General features: G+C 35.8%; 1 protein-coding gene across 11 annotated transcripts in view; it reads right to left on the bottom strand.

Annotated features, from left to right (window-relative positions):
- Nucleotides 1-23,138, bottom strand: part of MON2 (MON2 homolog, regulator of endosome-to-Golgi trafficking) — a 121,117-nt gene that overhangs the window by 36,173 nt on the left and 61,806 nt on the right. For 8 of the 11 annotated variants that reach the window (XR_011327823.1, XR_011327824.1, XM_069802273.1 and 5 more), the window contains exons 28-35: nucleotides 23,015-23,032; nucleotides 22,616-22,744; nucleotides 20,521-20,711; nucleotides 11,914-11,974; nucleotides 10,475-10,598; nucleotides 9,445-9,652; nucleotides 8,541-8,623; nucleotides 6,511-6,653 (exon numbers count right to left, since the gene is read on the bottom strand). Coding sequence is in view for 9 of the 11 variants with exons in the window: in XM_069802273.1 (XP_069658374.1) it covers nucleotides 6,511-6,653; nucleotides 8,541-8,623; nucleotides 9,445-9,652; nucleotides 10,475-10,598; nucleotides 11,914-11,974; nucleotides 20,521-20,711; nucleotides 22,616-22,744; nucleotides 23,015-23,032 (957 nt within the window). In the remaining 2 variants the exon portion in view is untranslated. Of the gene's footprint in view, nucleotides 1-5,974; nucleotides 6,654-8,540; nucleotides 8,624-9,444; nucleotides 9,653-10,474; nucleotides 10,599-11,913; nucleotides 11,975-17,503; nucleotides 17,734-20,520; nucleotides 20,712-22,615; nucleotides 22,745-23,014; nucleotides 23,033-23,138 lie in introns of those variants that run through there. The other 3 variants (XM_069802277.1, XM_069802281.1, XM_069802282.1) reach the window with 3 other exon arrangements.

Here is a 23,138-nt window from a genome sequence, read left to right as displayed (position 1 = left end):
GACCCCACTGGTATGAAAAAAAATGCACATTTTCAAAACAGTCTTCTACAATGGAAGATAACTATATTAATCCTTCATGACTTCAAAGGACAGAAAGAAGAAATAATTATTTTCTGTATGTCCCTTGTAGACTTTCCACTGTAACATACTGCCCATCGGTGTTACAAGTACAAGAAGCCACTGCTCAATCATCCAGTTCTGATCCAATTTGAAGATTCATACGATTCGCTTCGCTGATTTTTACGCTTCAGCTATCATATAAAGCTTCCTTCTTCCTCACCACTTCTATATTCATCTAGCACCAGCTTCCTCTTCCTGCTTTTCATATAATTTCACCATTTTGGGTGAAAGACTTCTGTGTAATTCAAAATCTGAAGACATCCTTTCTTTGCACATCTCTGCCATCATCATTATCTCTGTATTTTCAATTAAATAAAACTTAAAGGCTGTAAGAAGCAAAGAAATTTTTGAGTTCTGTTGTATTTCTTCACAAAGAATGAGCAGCCTTGTCTGATACACTTTTCAACATTCAAGAAGGTAATACTGCAACTGTAATACTGTTATATCAGTACTGCAAAGCACACATTTATAACTGAAACAAACTTGTGAACCCTAAAGAGTATTTACTCCCCAAATGAAATTATGTTCTACATAGACTGTTAGAATCATTTTTATTGGACTTGTACTTGCCCTGATATGCAAAATACTGTCTAAACAAACAGTCCCTGCTCCCAAAACTTAAAAATTAAGAAAAGCACACACAACAAAGTATTGTCAGAAAACAGGGGTGGAAAATCCAGGGAGAAAAGAAGAACACTGGCATATGTGATTATTCTTCAGTAAACAGTGTCTTAAAGTAACAGATCAGATAGCAAAATAGTAAGTGATAATGTAGTAAAGGTTAGTAAGTGCTTACAGTTAAGTCACTTGAAGAGATCAGACAAATGCTTGTTAACAGATTCCTATCTTAAGCCAGTCAGTAACTAGTTTGGACAGACAAAAAGGAAATAAAATGTCTACCAGATTGCTCCTTAGTGGTAAAAGCTCATCATAGGACTGTTCTGTAGAGCTTAAGCAACATTCATGACTCAGCAGTAACTGACTGCTTTTTCTCTAAACAAACAAAAAAAAATAATGCAACATGTATCTCTAAATTTAACTTAAAAAAATCAAGGAGAAACCAGCAACTATTTGGTTGAAATGAATTCTTGCTTGTGTTCACAGCTCATTAAGTCCTCCTGATCTGAACAGTAAAATGAAGAAACCTCAAAGAAACAAAGAATTTTATAGTGCTACATTTGGAACAACTGAAAATGGTCTCAAAGTCCAAAGGAATAGCACACATCCTTTTCAACGGACGGATGATGTTCATGCTTCAGTTGGGCTTTTTTTTCATTGCTGACACAGGTGTCAAGCAGCAACAGTTCACTCTGCTTCCCCAATAAATGTTTAGTCTTCCACTAGATAGCCAGTCATACAGGATAAATAACTGCTACAGGAGCCTTAACTGCTTGCATAAACAAAAGTGTAACTTTATGGCCCAATGCCTAAACAAAATAGGAATTGCAAAGAATTTACTTTTTATTCCACATGATTGTAGAAGATTACTATAAACTGTAAACACTGTTAATACTTTTACTTGATTTATTCCTATACAGTTTATTTCACATATAGCAAATTTCCAAAATAGTATTTTCAAGAAAAACAAACTAGAATTTCTGTAGATCTTCCCTTATAGCTACATCTAGATAAACAACATTAAGAACAAGGCTAAACAGTATTCTACATTGCATGTTACAATTTCTTTAGGGCGAAGAAGAAAACAGAAGAACCCCGACTGGAGTTGCTAGTTCACATTTTGTTACAATAAGCAAGGTCTCAACTAAATTATGAGTCCCAGGGCAGATAAAGTGAACTATATATGTAGATCTATATTCTTTTGTCAGAATGAATAAAACTTCAAAAACACTGAAAGAAGAATGTTGTGAGTACAGTGGCATATAAAGGTACTATAGAAGAATGCTTTTGTCTCAACTCCAATATAAAATCATTCCCTTTTTTTTCCTTGCATTATCATGAAGTAAAAAACAAAACCCAACCAAACAGGAAAAGAAAAAAGAGGATGACAGCAGAACTCACTGCTATATGTAAGGACACAGCTGGAATATCCTAGCGTTGTCATCATGTAACCTGAAATTAACTTCCAAGAATTTGGAATATATTCTAAGATACTAGTCTGAGGCTATACAACTGAGGAAATTCCAAAGAATTAGACATGGTAGACCGTGGTCTTTTGAGACAGCACTGATCATTTTTTTTTCCCCTTGTGAAGTCAAACAGTAGAACCTCCACTGAATACAATGAAATGTGAATTAAGCTAACTTACTGCTTCTGTAGACACTGCACAATACCTTAAAATTTGCCACATTTTTAAAGCACAAAAAGTTACTGGAAGTTATTATCAGCCAATGTTTCAGGAGGAAAGTCTTTTCACCTATGCAGAAGTTCAACTAACTACTTTTTTAAAATTTGCTTTTCTCAGGGAATACAAATATTCTATCCATTAGTATTTTGCTGATGGAAATTAAATGATGTACATGTACAGATGTAGGCCATGTTTGTGCACTAGTTTGGATCCCAGTTTAAACAAAACCTGCACCCTAGGCTGCCTTACTTGTATCTTTCTGACACACTCCACTCTGTACAGCCTTATAGGCATGTGGCAGTACCTACAGTCAGAATGTGCACCACTCACAATGCAGCTGTGCCCAGCAATTCCTTCTTTCATGTAAAGAGCCTCACCTTATTCAGGAGGATTCAAGTTGAAGGTTGTAGAAGATGCCTGCCCACATAGGAAATGAGTAGCAAGCTGCATATTTGAGGTGAACAACTAGTGAAAGACACAGAACTGAGCCGTACAGAAAAAGATGAGGAGAAAACAAGCTTTTTTTCCCCCCCCAAGAACAGTAGTATCCTGAACTTCTAAATGAATTTCTGTAGAATACATTGATGACTAGTACTCATGTTTGCCACGTGCTGAGGAAAAGAAAGGCATTAACCTCACTAAAAACATCTTGCCTGAAGGGTTCAAAAGGCCAGCTATAAGAAAATTTGCCTTTTGGCATGAAGAAACAACTCAATCTGGGTGAAAAAAAAAAAAAGCCAACCCTATCTGCAGAATAAGATGAACTGCTTAAGTTGCACAGATGTACTCCTACTTGCTCTTTTAAATAACTACAAGTGACCATGTATTTCATGGGGCTTAATGTCCAGTAACGTTCCACAGTTCACCAATAAAACAGGTGGGAAAGCAGGCACATGTAAAAAGGAACGAAACGGATGTCCAGTTAAATAAGGATCACTGATGATAAGCAAATAACCACTGTAGGTTACTTCTAAGAATAAGACTTTTTATAAGAAGTTGTCTGCTTGAAGCATCTGTTTCTTTTTCTTAATCAGAGTTACTATGTAGTCTTAAATCCTTGTGTACATTAAGGCAATGGTCATGGCATTGAGACACAGAAGTTTTCCCAAGCCATCAAAAATCTTGATATGAACCTTCTAATAATCTGTAAGACACTCATATTTTCTCTTTAGATTCCCAATCCATGTCTTTTTTAAAGTTGGGGAGAAGAAGAAAAAAGATGAAGACTGTGGTTACATTCAATAAGCAATTAATGCTCTTCCTCTAACTTCCAGCTGACATATTTCTATACAGTCAGCTGTACCCCTTTTCTAGCTGATTTCAGTGACACAATGCAGACACAATCCTGAAAATGTCCACGTTTTACTTCTCATGACTAAGCAACCCTACAGACTTGAAAACAACTTGGATGTGCGTCTACTCAATAGGTAACATCAAGTTAAATTTCTTCAGGAACAAGACTTACCTTGTTAGAACATGTAAGAATGTGAAATTTAAATATTAAAAAATGCTGTTTGCATCAAAGAAGGCCTAAGAAAATTTAGCAAAAAGTACAAATAGAAAAAAGAAACTGATACTTCCAAGTTGGAAGAAATAATGGAGCACTGGACAAGAAGGCACAGTAAAGGGAATAATTCTTATTCACAGACAAAACTACTCAATGAAAAACTTCTTTTCTAAACTAAGGAGCTTTGTTTTTAGTTCTCAAACTATTTACACTAAATACAAGAAAGCGGTTTGATTATGGTTAGCCTCAGCTTGCATGTCCAAAACATGCCTCAAATAGCACAGATATTATTAATTTTGTAATTAAGAGGAAAGGAAGGCAAGTTAGCTCATTGGTATTTTATTTCAAAACCTTTTGACGATGAATGTCCATAGGTGGTAAATTTTCTAAGTTCTGGAGTTAGGAAAGACTTATAAACCTCCTTTTGAAAAAACAGATAAAGCTGAAGAATTGCTTCATTGAACAGAATTTATCTGTGTTATCACCGAAAAACCAATTAGAATCTAACTGGAAACAAACTCACCTTCAGTTTGGTCTGCACACCTCTTTCCAGAAATTCTGGTTAAGATAATACATTCTAAAACAAATTAATGCCCATCTTTCCTGTCCTACCCTTTGTTTCTTCAATGACCTCATAGAGCTTGACTTATCTTCCACTAATTAGGAGAGCAGTTGCCAGGTTTTCACTTTCAGAGTACGGATAATGTTGTTATCTCTATGTGGGACCCAGTTCTGCACTATACTGGAACTGCTCCTCCTAAGGAGCCATTTTGACATAAATTCTATTAATGAGAAGCATTTGTTTCCTTAATGTAAACTATGTGTTCTCTAAAAACTATCCACGCTTGACAATTAAGTTCCATGCAACTTTGGTCACAGCAAGCTGTTCAAAGCCGTGCTGGCATAACATTATTCACACAGGGTATTTCTAACCCTTCATCACACCTTCAGCTTGAAGCTCCTACAACCTTTACATCTGTTCACATATACCGATCAATGTCCCTTTAGCCAGGAAAGTGTAAAGCAAACAGATATAATACCATTTCTTATGCATGATAATCTCTTTTAATATCTACAAAAGACTTTAAGGAACAAAAACCTAAAGGTAAGCTCTGAAATTCTGAAATCGATAGAAAGGCACCTGTCTCTCTCTCCTTTTTTTTTTTTTTTTTTTTTTTTTTTTACATTTGGCCTTTGTGCTTTCACATCAGAGGTTAAAAATATGTGAATACAGGTGAAACATTATTGAAATAATAATTAATTAAATAAGAGTTTAAGTGCTAAGTCACAAACTTTAAAAACAATACTATCAAAAGTGTTTTGCTTCGATTGTGTATTATGTGAAACATTCACATTTACTTAATGACAACTTTTACTGCACTTCTAAATGAGTAGCTATCTTCAAAAATACACTTCTCATAATTTTATATCAGACACAGTTTATAATTAAAAGAGTAGAACAATTTGTTTGGGTTGAAAAGACATTACAAAACAAAGCACTTAAGATTATTGAACAAAATATTACAGCCAGGTATTTCAGATATTTGAAATCACCTTTCTTGGGTCATGATTCAAAGACTGTGATACCTGCCAAGAAGGTCAAAAAAGGCTAACAACCCTCAAATATGTATTTTTTTTTAAAGCAAGGCTACAACTACAAAAATGGATAGAGTAGAACAAACATCTTGAAACAAATATATTATGAAGTGAGGTATGGTAGTGCTGAAGTGCTACAGTGGATTTCTGCATATTCAAACTTATTTCAGGTCAACTACTTTGAAGTTTGAGATCAGCAGACTCTTGACTGCTTGCTGCAATCTTTTGTCATATGACCCTTTGTTAGATGTCCAATGGCCACAGAGAAGATACATTCAATTAAGCAAAAACTAATAACATGATCAGATATGAATGAGCATATCTGGCAATTTAGAAGGCAAACTGTAAGTAAAAAGGCAAGCATACAACTTATTCATAATAAATACATTTTCAAGCATTTAACATTATCAATATTTTAAAAAGAATTTAAATAATAAATGCAACTATTTTATACAGAACTGTACCATTTATTATACACACAAGTATATCAGTTCCCTTTGTTTACAAAGGCTGGTTACAGATATATGGAATGTTACAGTACCATCTTGCATAAAATTTTAGTACAATTCGTACTTCAAAAAAAGGGTGCAAAACACCAGCCTAATAAATCTGACTGAATTGAAATATTTTTAATTACATCATTAACACATACACAACAAGCTGTACATAAGCCCACTTTTCAATCACCACTTCAAGATACTGTAGCAAGTACATTAGATTATAAATGATTCCAACTATTCAGTTAAATTTATTAAAGGTTTGCACTGCTACTCACTCTGGAACCTTTGAGATATAGCCTGTATTCATGAATTACTGAGCTCTTGTTAGTACAGTTAAAAGGCAGTCAGCACTGGTTGCCAAAGTACTAGTCACAAGAGATTTCCTCAGAGAAACTTCACCCGGGAACAAACATTTTTGGATACTTTTTTTCCTTCAAGACTAAAAAAAAAGTTTTATGGGGTCAAGACTCTCCATTCTGTACCTTGGATGCTGGTGGGTGCATGAAGTCCTTAAAGGGAACCAGTGCCTCTTTCAAAGCAGAGCACACTTCCGAGGATGAGCAGGTGATACATTCTACTAAAGTCGGGTACAGGGCAATAACTTGTGCCCATGTGTTAGCATCAACTGCAACGAAGAAAAGAACAGACTGAATCACTTACTACTGTCCAAATTCTTACAACGGATTTTTTTCAATACCTGTAAAAATAAGGGCACATTTGGGTGCCTAAACATAGGTACCTAGTGCTATACAGACACTACGACATCTGTACAGGGCTCTCAGATATGATGTAGGATTTTAGCGGGAGAGCCATACTCCTTTTTTGTAGCAGCAGCAGCTGGAAGCCAGATGGGATATCCATAAAATGGTGCCACACACCTGTGTTTCTACATATGAGTCATTCACTGTGTTTTCTGGATGAAGAACTGACAAACTGAAGATAATACTTTTATTAAATCCGCAGTCCACATACATTTTCTGCCTACTTTTCTAAGCTATTGACGGAAAATTGAATTGGACACACATTTCACTTTTGGAAACTTGTCAGCAATGAGGCCTTCTATTAATTTCAAATCATTCCAGATTACAAGAGCTATAGAAAGCAGAGGGAGAAACACTGGACCAAGACACAAAAATATCCATGGTAAAGTTTGCTAGTCCAACAAGTGAAATTAAACACTGCAGCATCAATCTTATTTATTATGTCACTTTCTTGCTTATCTCTGTTTTAGCTCTGTTTTCAAAAGAGAACAAACCACTGATTTCAGACATCAATAATTTTCTTAAAGAAATAAAATTATTAAAAGCTAGAAGAAGTGGGAGTAAAGTGATTCTCTACTTTGTCCAGTGGTTCTCTTCATAAGGAAGCATGCAGGAGGTTTGGCAATCACTGCCACATATGGACCAGGTGAAGAATTTCCCTCACTGCAGGAAGAGGGGTGTGGCGAACAGTCCAGCTGAGTTGGCTACCACCCCTCTAACAGAAAGGCCCACCAAAGTAGCACTGCAGTTGCCTTCAGGGTTCGCCAAAAGGCTTTATGTGTCCTGGCATAGTTCTGCCCTCAGCCTTTTGCCATCAGCCTTGGAAACAGCATTATCATAAATCTGGCTGCTAAGTGATGCTGCAAGTGAGGCACTGCCTCTTTCAGGAAACCACCTGCCTGTGTTTTTCTGGAAAGGCTGGTTTCTTTGTTTGTTTCAGGATTGAAAAGTTCTCTTCTGTTCCTCATAACATCAAAAGCAGGGAGGTAGAGGGAAGTATACGCAGTTCAGTCAGTTTCAGAGTCCAATACAGCTGGTTTAACTAAGACTCCTGACTAAGTTTTCTGGTGGGAACTCTTTACGCATACAGTAGGTGCAGCTTACAGGAGGAACAAGACACACAATTATACGTGAAGTTAAGGTCTTCATTTAATTCAGCCCTTCATATACATCTGTCAACCATTTACTTGGGCATCAATGAGCTAAGACATCTTTCTCAATGCAGGGGACAGGAGGTACTAGAGCAGGAAGAGAGGGAAAGCAAGACTGCACTAAGTATCTAACAGCCTACCCATGCGTTTAACTTGTACACCCCTTTAATTGCAGAGTGAACCTACGTGAACGTGATCCACAGCAACCTATAAAGGTATCATGAGAAGAAAAAAAGATCTAGCAAGACTACATATATTTCAGAACTCTATTAACATTTTATAGAAGGTTTTTTATTGTTTATTTTTAGAAGACACCAAGCTCTATCTAATAAAAGACACCATAAATTGAAGTTTTCTATTTTATTAAACATATCTTAGGACCTTATACTTTTAGGTATACTGGAAAAACTTTGTGGGTTGGGTTTTTTTTTTTGGTCTACCTGCCACCTACATATACACAGAATTACAAAATACTGCATCTTACAGATCACACTTTTATTTCAAATTTGTGTGAAAATTACTGCAGGAAAGAATAAATATGTCTTTGTGGCAGACATAAGCTTATCTTGTTTAGAACCATGTTGTTTAACAATAACTTACCATTTTCAGGTTGAGTTTTTTTAAGTGAATCTATGAGAGTACTGACAGCTTTTAAAACAAAGATGATTTCTGTTACTTGTTGCCTACAAAGGGAAAAATGCACAGTCAACTACTCATTTTTGTCTCAAGAATGTTAAGTTTTCTGTGAAGCTTACACAACGTTAATAAACCACGTAATGGAAACGGCTGCAATGAAGCCTAGCAAAAAAAGGATATTTAGAGATTAAGGTTATCATTTGTCTTTAACTTTCCCACCATCATCGTTGTCTCAGCTAAGATAGCTTTAAATTTGATACTGGAAACAGTAACAGCATACACATATCAACCTGAAAATATTCATGTACATGATTAACTGTAACACAAAAATAATCAATTTCATCATTCATGATCAAAACCTTCAAAAGTTAAGTGAAATTTAAATAAGTTCCCATTTTAAAGAATTTCCTGGTACTTCGGTCCATTTTTCTGTTTCAAGAACAATTACTTGAGTAATGATTCACAATGTTGCTGTTTGGATATTTTATCTTATTTTTGAGGTGACTCCACCTCTCAATTTAGAAACTATACATAGCTCTACTGGGAATAAAAGGAAACCAGATTTCAGAAATATTATGTTATAGATATCAGAAACCTTGTTTCAATAACTGAAAATGTTAGTTACTAAGTCATATTCCTATTGTCTATGTAACGGGACTGAATACAACCATTATTATTTAAAGCTTTTTCAACAAAAAAATTAGTATCAACATTTTCTTTGAAATGTCTTCCCCACAAACATTTCCCTGGCTTTAAATTTCACCCCCCTCCACACACTATTTTTTTAATCATTAAATGATATTGTGAATGCAACCTTCTTCTCAAAGTACTAGTAATACCTTTCATTTCCTAAAGACAATGTACCTACCGTGGAAGAGGACATTTGCCACTCAATCTCTCATCTTCTATGTAGCGATGCAATACATCCTGTGACCTTTTCAAGAGCACAGAAAGTGCCATTCTAGAGATGTAGCCTTCCTGAGGAGTTGTGACTTTATTACTGAATGAAAACTGGAGCAATGTTTCAAAACACACCTTAGAAAACTCCTCTCTCATTCGAATATCTATTTCGGCTTCTGTCAAAGTAAAATGTCGTATTTAATTGTGCAGGGTACATGCCAATACAGTAAATGTTGCATTTCAATCAGTTTATTATAATTTGCAAAACGGTTATTGTTCCTCTAGTATTAAAAAATATTAACAGTGATAAGAAAAATATTAAGAATACATTCTAAGAAAAGGTGACTGTGCAACAATCACGATAGTTCAAAAAATAACAGATAAAATATGCAACACATTCAGTTACACGTCACCTACTTGACACTGCTTTAATAATAAAATATACAAAATCAATTAAAAAGCCCCAGCAACCCCAGTTCTGCATCATAAGTACTAATATTTGGTACTGTACAATCCAAATATTTTTCTCTGTAATGGCTTATGTCCATTTTTTTTATCTTTCCCAAAAAACTATAAATGTTTTTTCTTAAAGGCAGAGAAGGTATCTGGTTAGGTACACCATGTAGTTATGTTAAGGTAATTTCATTTTTAAGAACAGGATATTATGTCTGTCTTACAATTGCCTGAAATTATTGTTAGAACTATTTCAGCTGGCACAATACAAAACAGACTATGTAAAAAGTATGAAGTAACATAAGTACAATATTATATATGATACTGACCAAGAAGTAAGGAAATAATTTTTTAAAAATTGCAAGGAATGCTCGACAAGTTCTATGAAATAAAATAGAGTTCATGAAAACAAGCCAGATATCAAACAGTCTATACTGAATACATGCCATGGAACTTCAAGTTTTTATCAGAATAAGTACTTTCAACACTTTCAATACTTTCTAGTAGATTTAAACACCATATCTTTTGTCATTCAGGTACCATACCTGTAAAGGAGGATGACTGAGAATGTATTGAGCCTTTATTGAGCATAGTCATTATTTGACCAACAAATTCCTTAGGAATAAAATTAGCATATGGCAGTATCTCTGTACTGATAAGCTGCACCACCTAAAAGAAATTAAATGTATTTATATTGGTTTTCTGAATATCAAAGTTGTAATTGTAGTATGAAGAAGACAGAAACATTAAACAAGAGACATGCCTAATGAAACTTCACAAAATCTTCCAGTGCTAGCTTTTAAAATGTGCAGATACGTCCAGAATTGTGGTCTTGCATGTAACATTAAACCCAAAATAATAAACTCCCCCCCACCCCCCGCCACACTTTTGTCAAAGCTTCTGAAGCAGTTATCACTCAGATTTCCACTGACATTTGAAGTATGTTCTTCAAATCGAATTTATGGTTTTGAAAAGAGAAGATCTAAGATTAGGAATCTCCCTCTCCCTCCACCCGATACAATATCATCACTATGACATTAACATATATAGCACATGCTTACAGTGTGACATCTGAAAAGCAGAACAAGTGAGTTAATTATCTAAACGAGCTTAAGGCAATGCACATTAAGTGAAATGCTTTCTGCCCTTGGTCTTGATGCTCCCATTCAGGAACAAAGTGGGTTTAGATCTCCATAAGTTAGCGCATTAGAGTTCTGCTCACTGCAGACAGAACCACTCCCGCTTTTCATCCAGACATCTTTGTGTCCCAGCTGCCACTCTGGAGAGATGACAGGCAATCAAACCCACAGGTACTGCTATGTCTTCTCTGCAACTCTTCTCCTTTGTACCCCTCATCCCCAGCCTGCCACATCCCTTTGTCCTGGAGTGAAAGGGGACCAGTCCCTCTTCATTCCAATTATCATAATCTCTTAATTTTTTTCGGCCTTATCCAACCAAACATGATCACTTTTACAATTACAGCGGTCTCTGTACTGCACAAAAAGACATCATTTCTTCATTTATGCACAAGCTTTTCAGTATTGAGAACACATCTAGAGTGCAACAATGTCATTGCTGACTGAATGCTCCCCCTCAACACAGAAAGGACTCACTTTAGGTTTAATTGTCAGCTTCCTCTGTGGTTTACAATTACCTGTGTAATTGCCTGGCAATAACATAATAAGGAAGAATCAGGTAATGGGTTAGAGGCAGAAACAGATTCTGGTTTAGCCACTTCACACTGTTTTGAACTTCAGTGGACAAGAAGCAGTTTTTGGCATGCCGTTTCCTACTTTTTGCATAACTCCAAAGCAGCCGAATACTGAGCCTATGAATTTCCTGTCTTGCTTTCAAAAAGGAAAACAGTATCACAGAAAAAATAATGAATGGGTAACCTTTCAACAAATTATTTCAGGACCAAATGCAATCTGTGAATGTCACTATCTCATTTTGTTCGACAGTATATTTGTTTTAGTCTCCTTACCTCAACATCAATACTCTCATTCTTCTGAAATTCTTGAATTGAGAGATTATCAGGAGGCGTACTAAAAATGAACATACTACGTTATACTTTTAAATTCACAACACATGTAAGGAGATAAATATAGAAAAATGCATTACATTTAAAGTTATTACATGCATCAAGTTGGTACTATTATATGGTAATAATTAACATTTTAGAATAAAATCTTACAAATAATGATGATAAAAGTGATTTAAAGGAAAAAAGTAGTAAAACACTCAAATTGAAGAGTTACAACTGATGGACCTGATTAAGGACTTGCATCACCAACACCACTTTTAATATGCATCTCAAAGTAATCTCTCGTATTACATGTGCAAAAGTTACAGTATCTGTTCAGATGAGTCTGTGAAGGTATCATCAGGGGATCACAGTTTATTACATTTTACTTTTTCTCTCACTATGCAAGATAAGATATATCTTGTATATTGATTTTCAGCAGTACATCTATAAAAAACTTAATTTTAATTTTACATTTTCTTAAGTGAAACACGTTTTTCATTAATGGGACATTACTTTGTCTTTTTCCTTGATAACTGGAATGATATATTTGTTCTCATTCTTAATTACTTTTATGAAGGGACAAACCCATTTTACAAACAGTAATTCTGAAGATATTCAGAACTTTCTGCAGTTCTTCCATTGTATACAAAAATGTATTTACAGATGAAATGTCCAAAGTGATTCAACCATGAAAATTACCCAATTTACTCAAAACTTTATAAGATCCTACCTTACCTGCTTGTAAATTTGGAAATCTTGTACCATTTGATTGGATGTTTTATGCCATGCAGTTTTCTCTGGTGGAGTTTTATCTCATTTATTGAGTCCGTCCTTGTATTTACTGGACTACTCTTTCAGTAAATTCAAATTTCTTTCCTTTGCTGGATTATACTTCTGCTAAGTTATTGGGCCAAGTTCCTCAGCAGGACAGAAAGAGTAAAGGCCTCCTACTTAGACAGCAATCAAGTACTTCAGCTGATGTGCCTATGTCAGTGTTTTAGTTTGGATCAGACATGGGCTTTTCGAGTTAAACTTTTAGACATACCCGTTTATAAACCTTGGTTCATGTCTGGTCTTGGAGTGCATAGAACTGTTATTTTCGATGAAACTAAACCAAAAAACGTACTCCAAGCTCTCATAGATGCTTGCGTGACAAGAAGCCAGACTAGAGCTACTCTGAAAATAAAACACCCGAAGTGAGCATTCTGCCGGCGATGGCTCCTTATCATGAACTGTTTTGCTCTACAGATCTGCTTCTACTGCTCTTTGAGGGGGGGCACAGAATCAAAGAAGGTACTTCACACAATAGTTAAACTCTGAAATACCTTGCTTATAATCCCATAATCATAGGATTGCCTGCTAAAATCTACACAGATTAAACATACAGTTAGCAAAATTATTAGAAGAAAAATCAATTATGAGCCAATGACAACCTGTGGTACAAGAACTTTCTGAGCTACGTAAATCGGGAAGCTGAAGGAGCATATCATGAAAATATCACTATATGGTCACCTTGCGCTTTTCCTTAGGTATCCCACTAATCCAGCAGAAACAGCAGACAGGTCTAGATGTATGTCTGTTCTGACTTAAGTTATGCTGTTCTCATTTTTCTGACACAGAGCAGAAGTCAGAATCCTCATGCCTATGTCTCTCTGAAATTTAAAGACAGTTGCAAAACTCACTGGATTGCAGGTTTAGTTTCTCCATAGTGTCTGATTTGCACTAAAGGTAACATGTTACTAGAGCTAATGGAATAACTAGTAGCATTAACAACAAAAATCAGAGACAAGGCGCTATAAAAGGTCCGTATAATTTCATATATTGCATTCTCTCCTTTCCCCATAGTTTTACTTTTTGTCTTTTTAAAATAACTACATAACATCTTCCAGCTGAGGAACAGTTTGGAAATTTGACCACTTGAAAGGAATAGTTAGAAATATTGGAATTAAGATTGCCTGTGGTACTTCAGCTTGCTGCTGTTGTGTATGATGCATCTTAAATTAGACGATGCTTTTTTTTTTCCTCCAGAGAAACCATCTGATTAAGTACACAGAATGGTCACTGCTGAGAAGGAAGGAAAATGATAGATTCAATCTGCCACAACATTCCCCGCCTAATTTATGGCGGAATAGGCAGATGCAAGGAAAACAGAGCTCTGGACTGAGCAAGGAACCAAGCTGTTCTGTAAGCAGAGGAATCAGTGCAGCATTGTAGTGACAAGCAGACTGGCATCCTCTGGCTTATTCCCAAACTCCCGCCCCAGCCCCCAGCTTTTCCCCCACCCCATGTTCCTCCCCAGGAAACAACAGACATGTGGTGGGTAGTTCAGAGCTAAGCACGTGCTCACTGGCAAGGCAGCTGCCAAATATACGATTGTGGACCTGTGCCAGCCTTGTCTCATAAGGGTACTCATCTGGGCCTGTCTTCTCCAACCCACTGCCAATTTTAATGAAAGGCTTAAGAACTTTAGAGGCTTCTAAATCTCATTCAGATCTGGTTAGTTTAGCTAACAGTTGGGGTTTTTTCCCCAGTGCTCATGTATGATGCTGACCAAGCCAAATAAGACAGGCTTTTTCCAAGATAGGCTTTTTTCCCCCCCATCTTCTGGGTGCTTAGCATGAGACACCCAAAGTTCAGTCTGCACGCCTACAGCTAATTTTCAGTTTTGACAATTATGACAGTATGTACCAATGTTCGTGCTTGAAAAATAAATATATCTCCCTTCCTCAAAGGGATTTTACGTAGATAACTTCACCCCTGTCCATGAAACACTCAAGTGTTACATGTATGACTACAAAAACCCCAAAGAAGAAAATACGAAATACCATATTTATTCTTGGTTTGTGTGTTAAGCAGTCAGGAAGTTTGGAGTTACATATTGAAAACAAAGAATAAAATAAAATATTAAGTAGCTCTTCAGTCAGTACCTTTGGTAGCACGTAAAGAAGTTAACTATGCCAAACGTTTAAATAGTAAACTATTATGATGCATACAAATGCAGGTCATGTTGAATACATGGGAAGCTTTCATTCTAACACTTCCTAATTTACGACTGACTGACTTTCTGAGCTGAGGTTTACTTTAAAGAGGTGTTAAGACCTTTCTGTCCAGTCATCCATATCTGATCTGCCATATATGCTACAGATTATGCTACATACTTGTTCATGTAGCACATTACTCCCAAGTAAATAGATTTTTGTAAGGTGTCTATATGAAACATCTATCTAGGGGCCAAAAGCTTTGCTGGTCTGATGCAGTACAGCCAAACTGTACCAGAAGGGTCAAAAGCCAGGGAAGATAAGCGGCAGTGCGATGCAGACTGTTGCTATGTGCAGGCTGTCCTAGGTACAGAGCTCCCAGCCGCTGCCCACTGTTTAGGGAGGGCTTTAGAGCCTCATAACAAAGAGCTAACAGCTACCCAGAATCCTGCTGTGCACAGCAGCACGCTGCTCTGAAGCATCTTTTTGGAGAGTATTGATCTAATTCTCTCATGTGAGCACAAACTTCTGCTCTAGTAAATTATATATACACACACGTTTGTTGAATTTTATTTTATACAACGTATTGACATGCTTCCATGAAATCCTCTGGGAAAGAAGAATGATATGAAATAATAAACAGAGCAGCCTCTTACTAGAAGACAACTTTGTGTAAACTAAGTTACATGAAATGTATTAATTTTTAAATGTCATTTTGATTCATAATAAAAATCAAGATTATTGAGCCTCCCGAGCTGTAACTTGCTTTAACAAAAAAGAAAAAAAAAAAAAAAAAAAGCTGAAACCTATTGGTTGGAAATTGTTAATTCTCTATGACAGTAACACTTTCCTTTTTCATTTACCTGGGCTCTTTTGGCTATATTTGAAATTTCTTGATGTACAAAGCTGCAGAGACCATTTCTGCTGTGCTTTGTACTTTTTAAACATCAATGAGCATCTCCTCTCATTCAGCCCCATAGCTGGCTTGAAATCCTGTTTCTGCCTAAAAGACAGAGGCAAGACCATGCAGAGGAGGTTCACTATTTTAAACACAGAGATTCACAGAGCTTTAATTTAAGGGTTCTAACCACAGTGACCTCTTGCCTAACCAATGCCAACTCAGTTTCACTGGTGGAAGCAATATTAGGCTATCTACCCGTGCGATTTCTAGGACCACAATGATTAGAAGAATTGTAAGTTAGACTATAAAAAAGTTTAAAACGTTGATTAAAAATTTAGAACATCAGTGAAATATAAAGAGTTTTATCTTTCTACTCTATGCTCAGCCAGGTAGAGACTTGGAGAATGTGCATACAAAAATGAGACAGTATGCACTGGGCTATTTTAATGAACAAAGCTAAAGGGAAAAACTAACCAAATCTGTTACGCAGTGTTGCTAGGAGGACTGACTGCAGAAAGACATTAGCAAGTTTTACAGAGATGCAGATGTTTCATATTTAGAACCACCCCAGCAGTGGTTCTAAATTCTTCTAAGCAGTCAGCTTTGAAGAATAAAGGTTTGAAGAGCAGGTACAAAAGGAAGATATTTACCTAGCTTGCATGAAGCCTGGACAGATGATAGCATGGAACATGTAGAACATTAAATAGTGGAAAGTGTGGATTATGAAAAGGTATACAGGAGTAAGGAAGAAAAGTAAGTGTCTTTGTGACAAAACATTTCAGTTTGCTTGAAGCAGACAGCTTAAGAAAAAATTACAGAATGCCAGCATAAGAAAGTCAATGTCAATTTTCAGTTCTAACTGTATTCAGGTCTAACTGAATACATCCAACTGTATTCCTGCCACAAGGGATGACACGTTGGATAATGGTAAAAAATCCAGATAATGCAGTAATGCTGTTACTCTGTCTCACCAATAGCCTCGTGGGGTGTCTCTGAATTGCATCTTCCAAATTCTTTGCGCTCCAGAACATTTTCACTCCATGCTGGTCTTGAGCAGCGTAGCCAGATTTGTACACTTCTGCATCTGACTTAATAAACCCCCTGTCCTGCATGGCCTATTTGCAAGTTGGAAAGCCACCAGGGGTGACTGGCTCGCAGTCACAGTAAGCCACAGTTATGGTCAAGCAGGGTCACTAAAACCAAGTCTAGTTTACAAGTCACTAATCTAAGAGCACAGGGTGCTCTCATCTTCTCATCTGTGGCTTGGTTAATTGATTTTGGCAATGCAGACAAAAATCCATGTATTACCAAAAGTTTTAAAAAACACAACTCATTGTTAATATAAATAAATCAGTGAACACACTGAAAACCAGTTTTTCTATCCCCTAGCTGGCCTAAAATAAAGGACCAACATGGACAGTTGGAAAGGAAAGCACATTCCCACTGCCGCCTTCTATAATCTGAAGGTTGACATGCACCTCAACTCAGCGATAAATTTTAGCTGTTACTTTCAAAACAGTGAATAGGTTCTCCCAAATTACTCTGGAATAAGACACCACTATGATTAACATGTATTTTCTATCAGAACTATAACAAAGAAAAAAATAATCAAAAGAACACAGTAAATTCGAAAATTCTGAATTCAATTTACTTAGAAACAGAACAACTACAAATGTAAGAGACTGACTATACTGCAATTGCAATCCATGAAAAGCCACAGTTTAGAAAATTTTAACACAAAAGGGACAGGTTGCCCTACTTGCCAAGGCTAGTTTCACAGCATCTTGCACAGAAGTGCAAAGGACTTAACCAAAGGAAATCAGAAGAGAATTACCTCAACGTGGGGAACTTCCACAGCTATCTCTAGAGCCCTCCTTGCATCACAGCGAGAGAGGCACGCTTCAGGAGCATTGTGAGGGGGAGGAGGAGGAAGAGGATGAAGAAAAGGAGAAATGACTGCTATTACTAATCGTCCTGACTACTGACATGAGGCAGATGTACTCCCTTCTTAGCTTTAACTTCTTCTAGGACCGCAAGGCTCAGGCTCACAGAACAGAAAGGCTATCTATCCTAAAGCTACCAAGGGATAGGGCTCTAACTGTAAGCAGGAGAACCATGCACTTGGTAAGACACACTGCTATTTAGAAAAAGGTGGACATTAGGGGGGGCAAAGAAAAACCCAACCCCAAACCAGATGTTCAATAGCCATAACATATAAGCAAAAATCATCTACTCCTAACAAGCTGGGAAAGAGTAATGGTAACGGCCATTAATTAACAGGCCAAATTATCCTGCTGTAGCCATATGGTTCTATAAACCACCAGCCTATTTTTAATATTTTAAATTCTTTTGAACCTTAAAGCTTCTAAGTGAGAGAACAGAAAAGTTTCGTATAACTTTTCCGAAGACATCTTTAATTCTGATGAAAATGCTGATCTCCAAACCACATTTTATACATATAGAATACACTCTTGTCTCTGAAGAGGCAAAACCAGACTTAAGTGAACTCAGACAAGTTTTAGGGCATCATAAATATTCACAGAAGTACTATTTTTCCTTTACCTCCAGAGAATATTCACCCATGTATGACAGCTGGCAAAACCTATTAGAATTAACGACAACAGTGATTGTTTCTAGTAAGCAACATGTTAAGATGGAATTTCTATGGCTGGACAATTTTCAAGAAAAGTACAAATCAGTCACTGTAAATTAAGAAAAACAGACAACATATTTGGCCAAAAAGGTCATGCAGATGACAGTGGATTATCTTGAATTACATTGAAGATCTGTGATAATCTTCCTTGGATTTATGAATGGTTAATACCCAAAAACTGTAGCAGTGCCAGCCTGGGTCAGCTAAAAACATGCAAAATGGATATGTTTCATTTGTTTTGCAGATATTTAGGAATAATTCATTTAGAGCAAATAGTACTATGTATTCCCAAAGTAACTTCTAAGTGAACATACATTCTTCTACAATCAGCTGAAAAACCTTCATTTTAATTTTGTAAACCAAACAATGATATTGATTATGGGTTGTTAACTGATCTGGACTGCCTCTTTCAGAATGGCAGCAGGACTACTAACCACAGCTGAAAACAAAGCCAGACAAGATACTGCAAAGATTATTTTCAATTAAAGAAACAGTGAAGCATCAAAACAAAAACTTAGATTAAAGTGCCTTTTATGTAGTCTTGATGAGCTTTTCTATTTTAAGGTCCTCCTATCTAATAATATTTCTTTGAAGTAAATGCAAAAACAAAAGAAAGGTTTTTCATTCAATTGCCATGTAACCCTACTGATGAAACTCCAAACCCTTTCATTATTAAAAACATTTTCACTAACAGATGTGTCTTTAAAATTAAGTTTCATTGGTATTTATATTTTGTCTGTTTTGGGCAAGCTGCTACTTATTCATCATTAGTAAATACAGCTGTGTTTGGTTGCTGATTTTTGTGTGTTTGAAAACTATACACACACAAACACACAGCATATTAGTGTTAGGTACAGAAGAACCCTACTGTTTTCCATTAAAAAGAAAGACTGTTACTGAAATCAGCATACACACAGAAAATCAGGGAATTAAATTTTTCATATTCCACATTGTCCTTTAATGTGAGACACTATTAGATATACTTAAACTACTCCTAAAAGATGCTTACCCACAGATGTTCACAGAAGATGGAAATTCCATACCACTCCTAAGCAACCTTCTACAATACCTTACCTTCCTTACAGTAAAAGGTTTCCTTAAAGTCTAGCCTAGATAATCTTGCTGTACTGAAATCCATTTTTACACATTCTCAAGGGACAATAAAAATTCTTCTCTGGAGCAATCTTTTACCATATTCTGAAGACCTACCATGTCTTCCTAATGATATATTCTTTTGGTTGAACAAACTAATAGATCAGATTGTCTAAGTCTCTTATTGTTATTATTTTTCACTTCTGGACTTTCTCAACCTGCCCACATCTACAGTGTTCCATTCTTGAGAGATTATGCATGTACTTATACATCTGCCTGTCTGCCTAGTTACAAACCTGACTATTTAGCTACACTTTTCACAAAGTATTATAAATAAAGCGTGGTTAATTATGAAGGTGCAGTCAATTTATCTTGGGTAGAAACAAATGCAAGATAACTACGGGCTTCTCAGTGAACTGCAACATAAGAAATAACTTTCCAAAATTCATTGTAAGTGGAATATTTCAAGATGGAACTCAAGAGAAATACGTATAGTTAATGGTGTTCACCTTAACTAAAAAAAGTTATTGTTGCAATTCTGTTCAAAGTGAAAAAAGGAACAAATTGAGCACACATCAGTAACTCTTTATAAAATCTACAGTAAACGTCCTTGGGAGTCCATACAAATTCCTTGGCCTAATCAGAAAGGTTATGCCTTGTATTCAGAGGTCCATTGAGCTCCTTCTTGCTCTGACATTCACATTTTGAATGAAGTTTTTTCTACTACTTTCTAAAAAGTATACTTTTTTGAAGTAGACAGTCTGGTTACCTTCTTTTCCTTCATTCATTAAAATAATTTTCAGATATCAAATATCTCTAAAGATAAAACTATTTTTACTGAACTCTACTGACATATTTACTGAACAATTTACTTACAAATATTTTTCAGTATTAAATAAAAATTTAAAAAAAAAAAAAAAAAAAAGGGAAATTGTGTTTACCTTTTGGTGAATAAAAAGTCTTCAAAAGTATTCGCTAGCTCTGGCCACATACTGTCAAATTTTCCAGAAGATGCATGCTGCCTTGCAACAGGTAGTCCAATAGAAAGAACTTTGAGAAGAGAGGAAACAGCTAGCTTCCATGTGCTTTCAGAAGGACAAGAATATTTCAGACTAAGAGGTATTCTTAGTGTCTGCAAAATGAAAGTTAAAACAAAATTTATAGTTGCTCAGACAAATCTAAGAATACCACAGGTTTCTGCAAAAGATCTTGGCAGACACTGTCAGAGATGATAGTACACATCCCTGCTGGTATATGAGATGTTCTTTTAAAAAAATAATTATAAAGATGATTTACCATATACCAGCTGGCTAAAGCACAGGTCGGTTGCCAAGTACAAGGTTAGAAGTCAGAGTTGATCCGTTACCAACTACACTATGAAATTACATATTAATTTTCTTTTCCTCTATTGCCATCCACCACTTCTGCTAAGCCTGACAAATGGGCTTTCCTAACATCTAACAGACTGCAGGCAGTTCATTATGATCAGTGTATTCTGAAGAGTTTAGTCCTGTTCCTAGAAAGCTATCCCAAGTGCTTCCACAGTAAAAAAAAAAAGCCTCATAAATTTAAACTTTTCCTAATATGCAAAAGTTGAACTGTATACATAACCACTGCAAGACACCTGGTCACTGCTGACTGTTAAACCACATGAAGATTAAAAGCAAAAAGAGTTAGTGAAATTCTAAGAAAAAGGCTGCAATACAACTCAAATGTATAGCAGATGAAAACACAGCAAACTAAGTCTTTTAGATAGAAAGACAGCTTCAGTATCCATAAAAGGAAGTGATTTATGAGTTTTAAAACATTAAGCATATGTACTATTTACATTAGATGTATTCCTATCAGCATTGTTAGTCAAATTAACTAGAACCTGATACCAAGCTATCTTGGAAAACTAACTACTTAATTTACATTTCAAATACATAGTGACTAAACTTGGGTATGTTGCATAGGCCCCCAATGCTTTTAGTGAAGTTTCTGACTTGAGAAAAGCAAAGGGTGAAAAGAGGAAAGACTCACTCTTGCTCTCAAGCATGAGTCAGTTGTAATTAACTCCCTATTGCCAAAAATTATGAGAGCTAGGATCTAACCCTAGAGGTAAACAGAGTATTTTCTTCTGCTGCTATTGTTCATAGGGGTCAAATCTAATTCCAGTATCAACATGGGCTTTAGGGACATGAAAAATAATTTTTAAAACATTTTCATCTGCTGCAATAGATCACATCATTATCAACTGTGAACGTTAAAGAAAAGTGTTTATATCAGTTTCACCTATCCCATTAAAACAGAAGTGGAAAATAACTGCATTAACTTTGAAATAAAAATATTTAATTCATAACAGATTCCAAATAATACCACATAACTATTTTAAACACATTCAGGTTTCTAAATTTCTGTACAGGAACAACCTGATGTCAGCCAAGTCATTACAAACAAACCTAGGTCACATACTTTTTTTTTTCCAGACATTTACCACTACTTCTATTATTTACCAAACTTATTTGCTAAAATGGAAACAAGGTCAAAAAAAGTTGGGAGTTTGGCAATTTCACATTAAAGGCACATTTGTGTACCTGTAACATTTCATAGCTACATCAATGACACACAAAATCATTAAAAGCAAACCAAAAGTAATAGCTAGAGCACACATCCCCAAAGTATGTATGCCAGTCTACAGAAATTGGTCTTTGGCCTCCAATGCCATATTTACTAAGAGGCCTGCTTATCAGATTCAGATGCATAATACTTTCAAAGATTAATATTTTGTGGCCCAACACATTTGTTGATTTTTATCTTAACATTGAAATACTGATGCTGGCATTATCCAGCCAAAGAACAATACACGTAGCCTAATCAATAGCCTTGCAGCTTCAAAAGAAATTACTACCTGCTGCTCATCTTCATAAAATATCAACTTGTTTACTAAAACTTTAAGCTTCCCAGAAAGTGTTTATCAACACTAGCTCAAAATAGAACTCATGATTTTCAATATAAGCTCATTAAATGGAGAGCATATGTAGGACAAACTTTTACCTTAATAATGTTCTGAAGAACTTTCTCCGTTACCACAGCTTTATGGCAAGCTGTTTTTTGGTATAAGTCCACAACGACTTCCAATGATCTCTCAGCAAATGGTACGTAATTCAGTGCTACCCATTCCGCCTAGGAAAAGAAATTAGTAACTTACTGAACTATTAATATGTGAAAACATAATAATTAAGGAACAGAAAATGTATGTTTTGCATTGAACTCTCAGTTTAATGCATGCAAGGTTTGCTAAGAATATGGTCCAAGCAACAAAACTGCAAATACAATGTAGTCTGACTATGAAAATGTACTCTACGTTGAAGTAAAGTACATTTAAGTAGGAGAAATGTTGCAGTCTAGGCAAGACAACTACATTAGGACAATCTTTAAGGAAATTTAACTCACCGGTGCAAATAGTTGTATCTAGTGTGATTCCATTGTGTTGCAGGACAAATAGAATAAGAAAAATTAATACATACATAATAGTTACCTCTTTGATTACACTGAATCAGATGCTCATGCTTAATGA

Source organism: Haliaeetus albicilla, chromosome 14 (genome assembly GCF_947461875.1).
Source record: "Haliaeetus albicilla chromosome 14, bHalAlb1.1, whole genome shotgun sequence".
NCBI lineage: Eukaryota > Metazoa > Chordata > Aves > Accipitriformes > Accipitridae > Haliaeetus > Haliaeetus albicilla.
The sequence above is the reverse complement of the archived record's forward strand: the minus strand, read 5'-3'. Positions and strand labels throughout refer to the sequence as shown.